Source organism: Otolemur garnettii, unplaced genomic scaffold (genome assembly GCF_000181295.1).
Source record: "Otolemur garnettii isolate 467f Iridium unplaced genomic scaffold, OtoGar3 scaffold00027, whole genome shotgun sequence".
NCBI lineage: Eukaryota > Metazoa > Chordata > Mammalia > Primates > Galagidae > Otolemur > Otolemur garnettii.
In genome coordinates, this window is record NW_003852422.1 from 20222079 (window position 1) to 20230716 (window position 8638).

Here is an 8638-nt window from a genome sequence, read left to right on the forward strand (position 1 = left end):
CCCAGGGTGACAGCTTGAAGCTCTTCTCAAAAAAAAAAATAATAATAATAAATTTTAGAAATCAACAAAATGATGAAAAGGAGAGGGTGACTAAAAATTTTAAGATGTATTCTAACTAAATGTTTCTATGTAAAAATTTTATTTATAGGGATGTGTTTGCAAATCAGTTTATTTTTTTTTTCTTCCTTTGGTAACTATCTTATGATAACCACTATGAGGAAAATTCTAGAGAATAAGACAAGAATCCTGTTCTCTACAGACTTATAAATGCGATAGATAAATCTAAAAGTTCTTTATCTTTTTTTGAAACTCTTCTTTTGCTTACAGAAACCCAGCATATTCCAAACTAGTGATGTTTGTCCAGACAGAAATGAGAGGAAAATTATCCCCATCGCTAGTTGAAAAAGCCATACCTTCCAATTTAGTAAGTTTCATCGTCAATGCAAGAGATGGAATAAAGGCACAGAAAACTTCAACAGGACGTGGACTTCATCCTAAGAGTCATTCATACCTGAAGAAGAAATAAGGTCCATTCTGCTGTAAAATCATGTGTAGCAGTTACTACAGTTGATTTCTAAGTCAACATGTATAAATAGTTAAACTACTCTAGACAGTATTCTTATACAACTTACTGAAGATACTTTGTGAAAATAAGAACTCATGGTTGTACAAGAAGACAGCATTAGTTTTTAATTTCACCTAAAAATGATGTTAAATAACAAATGTTATTAATATGCTTTCACTTTTTGCTTTTGCCCCTGGAAAATGTTCTGTATAAGACTCAGTAAGAAAGCAGATACAGCCAGATAACAGCATTAATTAAAGATTAGAATACATTTTAAATTGTTTTTCTTTCACGTACTGTTTGAGAATTATAGGGAATAGGAACATAAAAATCAAAAAGAATTCCATTAGAATATATGACCAAAGACATTAAGAATTTACAATTGAATGAGTCATGAATCAGTTTCTGGTTGTGGCCAAGATGTGCTAGCCCATTCCTCCTAAATTTTTCCTCAGAATGTTAAACACTGGATTCTTCCATTTACATACCTTTTTTTTGAGACAGTCTCACTTTGTCACCCTCAATAGAGTGCCATGCTGTCACAGCTCCCAGCAACCTCAAACTCTTGTGCTTAAGCAATACTCTTGCCTCAGCCTCCCAAGTATCTGGGACTACATATGCCAGTCACAAGGCCTGACTATTTTTAGAGATGGGGGTCTTATTCTGGCTCAGGCTGGTCTCGAACCTGTGAGCTCAGGCAATCCACCCACCTCAGCCTCCCAAATGCTGAGATTACAGGAGTGAGCCACCTCACCCAGCTTTATATACCATTTTTTGTTGTTGTTGCAGTTTTGGGCCGGAGCTGGGTTTGAACCCACCACTTGCGGTGTGTGGGGCCAATGCCCTATTCCTTGAGCTACAGGCGCTGCCCATATATACCATTTTTGAAATGACAAAATGATCAAGATGAAGAACAGCATTAGTGGTTTCTGGGGTTGCGGGGTGAGGGCTGTGGCTTTGAAGGGGTGGCAGGAGGGATTCTGTGATAAACCTGTTCTGTGTATTAACTATGGTGGTCACATGAATCTATACATACAAGAAGATTGCATAGAATTAAACATACACACAAGCACATATAAAACTGTTTTATAAGTAAAGGCAGAGGATAGTATCAATGTCAATCTCCTAGTTGTGATAAGTTAGTTAGTGATGCAAAATATTACCATTGGGAGAAACTGGTATTATTTTGTATTATTTTTTACAACTGCATGCATATCTAGAATTATCTCAAACTAAAGTAGAAAAATCTATCCAAGCCAAAACAGTGAGTCACAAAACTATAAAGGTATCTTACAATTGACAGCATTTGTTTTCAAAAAATTTGATTTTTAATTATCCATCATATATATCATTAATTTGCCAATAAATAGTTGATGAATATGCATGATTTATATTTATTTGACATTATCCTTTACAAGCAATTTCTCTAGTCAAGATTTTCTAATCTCATTCTATGGACTGGAATTCTGGAATATTTAGCCCCAGGAAAGTCTGCTTTTATTCATAAACATTAAATATCAGACCATAAATCTAAAGGAGCACACATCTTTCTGGAATGGTAGCTTGAACAACTCTGATGTTTCACAGAAAATAATGTCAAAATTCAAGTATAAGAGGCCATAGAAACACCATTCCCATGAAGAATGATTAGATCTGGCCATGGCAAAGTCACTTCTGACTTCTCTAATGATCACCTTCTAGCTTCATACGTTTTATCTTCCAGCCTGCTTTGTGTGAGAGAGGATGGACAGAACCCTGGAGGGTGGGAGGGGCTGGCAAAGGGCAGGAGAACACAGTGGGGCAGAGGCTGGGAGGCCCAGGGAGACCCAGTGAATCAGCAGAGCGGCACATCACACCTGGAGGGAGGCTGTGCTTTCTGTGCCCAATTCCCTTTGTAAAACTCTCTGGATGCCAAGTGTTATTTTCCCTTTTCTCATACATTTTCAGAATACATAATTAAAGGCACAATTATACTGTGACTTAGAATTTGCCTAATTTGTGAATATGCCTCTTGTACTGTTTTTCCAATTTATACCGAACTCTTGGCAGAATATAAGCCTTTTAGCCTAAACTCCGCAATCACGCAAATCAATGAATTATACATTTTAATAGAATATATCTATTTTCCAAGAAAGACAAAATATATTGAGAGCAGAAAATTACTTTTCTCCATTTATGAGAAAATGAGATATTTAATTAACTTGTTTCATATTTAAGGTAAAAGTAAATAAAAAGGAAATACCAGGCACTGTATCTTTGATTCCTTCTCCTGGCCCTGTCATCATCTCTATACATTACAGTCTTTTGCCATTTCCATTACTTCTAAATAGGCATTTCAGAAGGTACCATACATGACAACAGAAATCCCATATCACAGAAAAGCCTGAAGGTAATAACTGACATCCAAATAATATGATAAAAATAATTCACTCATTCTGGTCTTAGATTTTTCTATAAATCTTTTTACAATCTTTCTTAACATATAGCTCTTCTAATAGTTTCAGATATTTAGACATTACTTGACTTTCCAAAATAAAAATGATATTAAGGAACCAGAATATTGGTTTTCATAGAGGGGAATATAACATGTTAGTTAGGAATACATTTGACTGCAAACAAAAATAATGACTTACAAGGGACATAAATGTTGAGAAGTTTATTGATCTTGCTCAAGAAGTCTGGGAGTCTGCAATGGTGCTAGATAATGCCGGTGGGGACCAACTTGGTGTTGCTATACTTAGCCTGTAGCTTCTGCCTTTCTGGTGGCACTGTCCCAGTGTTCTGGGTGAGAAGAAGAGTGGAACGAAAAAGGAAAAAAGATAATAGTTTATCTCTTGTTAACATAACTTTCTTGGAAGTGAAAATGCTTGCATCTTCCATTAGCCAGAAATAGAATACATGACTATACCTGATCGCACAGACTTCGGAAAAGATACTCTAGCATCTCAAGTAAAAAAGAAAAGAAGTTCCACTGGAATGCAGAAATAAAAAGTACAACTTCTAATTTATATCCATGTTTTCAAAAAGTCAATCTAGCCTTCTTAAGATATAATATGTAGCTTATTGACTTAATATGACTTAATATGACTCCAGGGCCTCACCTAGCCACTGATGAGAGGGTCTTGAGACATACAGCATAAAAGATGTTCTGAGGAATAAGGATGAGTTCCAAACGTGGAAGATTTGAAATTAGTTCTTGGCTTTCATTATATTTTGAAAAATTGAGTTTTCTATATAGGGGTGTGGTTAAGTGCATAAACTTTTAATGAAAAAATATCCTCAGAAAATGGAGAAATGAGTTTTAAAAATGTCTACAATGCAGATAAAACAAGAATAAAGCTGAAATTTTACTGGCATGAAATCTTTACAAAATTTGCAAAGTAAACAACAATAGCAATAAAGTTGAATCTTACAAGAAGCTAGCAAAAACCCGAAATTATCAAGACAATTTGGAGTATGAAATCAAACCTTCTATGTGCTAGCAATGAAAATGAACTTCATGCAAAATATCTTTCATGTATTGAGTTATTACCATGTTTCCCTGAAAATAAGACACTGTATTATATTTATTTGTTCTCAAGAAGACACACTAGGGCTTATTTTCAGGGGATGTCTTCCTCTCCATGCCAAAATGCATGGCATGGCTATGCAGCATATCTAGGTCTTAAGACCCATAACTAGGTCTTATTATCAGGGTAGGGCTTATATTTAACAAATGCATAGAAATCCTGCTAGGGCTTATTTTGGGGGTAGGTCCTATTTGGGGGGAAACACGGTATCTAATAATGGCAGTACACGTTTATAATTTTAAAATAAGTAAAAATACAAGTGCACTATTTAAATGCACATTTTGGACAAATAGCTGAATATATTGGCTCAGCACCTGTGGCTCAAGCAGCTAAGGCACCAGCCACATACACCTGAGCTGCCAGGTTCAAATCCAGCCCAGGCCCGCCAAACAACAGTGACAGCTGCAACCAAAAAATAGCCAGGCGTTGTGGCGGGTGCCTGTAGTCCCAGCTACTTGGGAGGCAGAGGCAGGAGAATTGCTTGAGCCCAGGAGTTGGAGGTTGCTGTAAGCTGTGATGCCACGACACTCTACCCAGGGCAACAGCTTGATGCTCTGTCTCAAAAAAAAAAGCTGAATATTTATATCAGTATTTAGGCAAACCAAAGCCAGCTTCTCTTATCACCATCACAGAATGAACTTGAATATAAGGATAAATCTGAAGTTCTATCCAAAAATATTTATTACTTTTTATTTTTTAAGAGTTTCTCACTCTGTCACCCTGTGTAGAGTGCTACAGTGTCAGAGCTCACAGCAACCTCAAACTACTGGGCTCAAGTGATTCTTACGCTTTAGCTTCCCGAGCAGCTGGGACTATAGACACCTGCCATAACACCTGGCTAGGTTTTCTATTTTAAGCAGAGACAGGGTCTCACTCTTGCTCAAGTGAGTCTTGAACTCATGAGATTAAGCAATCCACCCATCTGGAGTGCTAGGATTATAGGTGTGAGCCACCGCACTCAGACCTTATTTTTAAAAAATGAATAGTCAACATTTTGAAGTTTGATATTAGATTGCAGGGGAAAATAATTTCTCACAACTGTCCGCTACTGACACTAAATTGTACATCTTCATTACTATAAAACTCAACTTCAAGTGGTATGCCTAATGATATTACTAACTATTTTAGACATAAATTCTGGGGAAAGATTTTTCAGTTAAATGATTTCAAGAATAAACTTAGATTTAGGATTCATAGCTTTGGCAAATGTCAAAACTTCTTGGTCTTCACTTACCAAAAATGGTAGTCTACAATAAAACAGTTTTATAAGTTCTATTTAAAATGTTATCCTCCATTTAAAGACTATTGGGGACTTCATTGGTCAGAACAAAATTGGTTTTTTACTTAACACTCTTTTCATATACTGTATATGTTTCCTATAAATGAAGATGATTAGTTATGTTATCAAGTATAGCTGTATGATCATCAATTGCCACAACTGATATGTAATAGACTATCACAAAGCCAGCATACCAACAAGTAACGTTATTTTTTCTTTTAATTCTATGAGTTAGTGATTTAGGCTGGAATCAGCTGGGCTCACTCAGATCGCTGGCAATTGCTGTAGGTCATCTGAGAAAGGATGGTGTGGGCCGGGATAAGTGGGGTGACTTAGCTGTGCTTTGTGAATCTTGTCTTCTAGCAGCCTAGTCTGGATATAGTCTCAAAAAGAAGGCAAAGCGGGAGGGGAGGAAGAGGAAACACCGTAAACACCTTTCAAGTCTAACATCCCACTGGCAAAACACATGGTTAAACTCAATAAGCAAAAAAATAACATTTGATTTTTTATTAAAACTATAAAATCACATGGGAAAGGAGTGTGGATAGAAGAAAAGGTGAAGAATTGAGACCACTGATACAACTGATAATCCATTATCAATTAATGCAATTGATCTACCAGTTTAGCTTCTGGCTATAATCATAATCCTTCCACATCCAAAATATAAGTAGTTCCTTCTTATCCCTGGGGGATACATTCCATGACCCCTAGTGGGTGCCTGAAATTGCAGATAGGACCAAATCCTGACTATACTATGTTCTTTTTTTTCTATACATATATACCTATGATAAAGTTTAATTTATAAGTTAGGCACAGTAGAGATCAACAACTAATAATAAAATGGAGCAATAACACAACACACTGTAATAAAGTGACATGGATGTGGTCTCTCTCAAATTATCACTGTCCTGTACTCACCCTTCCTCATGATCTGTCCATCTGGTAACAAGGAGGGCTCCTCAGTGACTAAGTGCTAGCTTCTGCAGCATGGACATGCTGGACAAAGGGATGATTCACATCCCGGGAATTTATTTCTGGAATTGTCCACTTATTATTTTTGGATCACAGCTGACCATGAATAATTGATACCACAGAGAACAAAACCTTGGATGAAGGGGAGCACTCACTCCCAAGACCCCCAAAGAAAGGTCTCATACGAGATAGTATCTGTCTTTGAGTCTAGGATTTCACAATATATATGTAGGTCCCCATGTAACTCCTCTTGATCTAGAGAACTATGAAAATGAAAAGGAAAGTGACCTGCCCCCAACCTCAACATGTACCACATAAACAATACTAAGTACTCATACTGGAAAGGGGAAGAATGGGAAGAAAGCACATCGTCACCAGTTCACAATTCTGAACTCCCCGTGGGCTACCATTCTGGAAAATGGGAAAATGTTCCCCGTTAAATAAACCCCAATTCTCCTTTCTGGGAGTTGCTCCCTGACCTGCTGCTGTTCCCAGCTTTTGGTGATACTATCTGAGATGTCCTCCTCTTCTTCTCACCCTCCTTTATTCTTTCTAAAGAACCGATCGTTGTTAGCAGTTGAGTAACTTTCTCAGGCTGCTTCCTACCCAGATAAAGGGAGGGGCCCAGAGGCACTTGTATAGCTTGAGCTATCTCTTAGTCCAGACACTTGGTGTGTGCTAGTACCACTCCCCCTCAAACTTCTGAGCTTCCCATGTCTGATTACAGTGCACTGCACCCCCAAAACCCACACCTACAATGGGCATCCACACGCTTCTCCAGACTTCTTACCACTAACTTTTGGATCAGGCTCTTGAGGACCACACCCTCAAGCTTTCTTCTACCTCAGATCTACTCAGCACCCTCTTAACTCTCAGAGGTCTTAACACGTCTGATAGTGACAGCCTAGAGGTGATGTTTGACCTGTGGTATGTCTACTGAAGACTTTTTGCTAGCTGCAGAGAATACAAGTTTTACTCTCCAATTTAGTAGCTCCTCACTCCTCAACGTTACCTTTACCGTCTGCTTGCAAACTGGCCAGCTTGTTTTTTTAAAAGCTCCACTTTCTTTCTTACAGTTCTTTGATCCTATGTTGTGGAGAGTGCCACCAGGTGGCGCTTTCTACATTTTGCCTGCAAACCTGGGCAAAGACAGAATACCTTAGATTTTCCACTGTAACACAGGCAGCTATTTTTTTTTTTTAACCAAGTATTTTATAACCTCTTCTTAAAGCAATTTCATTGTCATTTTTCCAGCCTCTGCTGACAGTATTCTCAAGCCCCTACTTTCCAAAATCCAAAGCACCATGTAGTTTGGTTTTCTGTTGTGCAGTCCTCCACTTCTAGGTAGCAATTTTTGTAGCAGTTATCTCTGACTGAATTGATGCCACAAAACAAATAACCACATTTTTTTCCTGTTGACCCAGAAAGAATGTTTCATTATAAATTGATCTAGCTAATCCACTCTATCAGTATTCATAGTAACTGTCAATCTTTCTCTACTTAATAATTTTAAATTTGTTAATTTTTTGTACATACATAAAATAGGTTTCATAGTCATCAGTTACTTCAACATTTTTCTTTGCATTGATAATTGCAAATTATCAACGTGATTGATGGCATGTCAACAGACAGCTCGTAGATCTAATTAGGTAGAATGCGTATCACCTATGTTTGAAAATGACTATTCAGATGTTAATAATAAACCTGTATGTGATGCCTTGTGTGACTAGAATCATTAATGCTCATTAGATCTGACAGCAACTTACATGATTACATGATAATTTCATGCACAAATTGAAGCTGAAGTAACTACCTGATAACTATTTGATTAGACAGCCACCCAAAAGCCAAATGACTAAATTAGTTTGAATACCAAGGCTAAAGTTGAACTTTGGTGGATCATTAGTAAATATGCAGATATTGGGAGTGTCTGCCTCCAATTTTTTTTTTTCACTGCTAGGGTGTTACATCAAAAAAGATGGTAACACTGGGCTAGCAGACTATTACAGTCTGGCTAAACCTTCCGAAGATATATTGTGCTATCAACACCACCAATTTTTCTATCTCAACATATGGAGTCTGACAATTAAAAGTTTGAGAAATTGCCACCATGCGCTTACACTGGCAGCTTTGCACAAACAATTTAGGCTTCATAATGTTGGTATGTGTCTCAATGGCTGTAGTCATGTTGATGTGTGGTGGTGTCTCGTTCAGAGCTGTTTGTTACTGTTACTGCATTTCATTTGTGTGCCA

The 8638-nt window shown here is 37.3% G+C and overlaps 1 protein-coding gene across 1 annotated transcript in view; it reads left to right on the forward strand.

The window, feature by feature from the left end:
- Positions 1-549, forward strand: part of STARD6 (StAR related lipid transfer domain containing 6) — an 18337-nt gene extending 17788 nt beyond the window's left edge. The window contains exon 6 of the mRNA XM_003788479.2: positions 328-549. Coding sequence (XP_003788527.1) covers positions 328-526 — 199 coding nt within the window. The 3' untranslated portion in view covers positions 527-549. The remainder of the gene's footprint in view (positions 1-327) is intronic.
- The last annotated feature ends 8089 nt before the right edge of the window (positions 550-8638 follow it).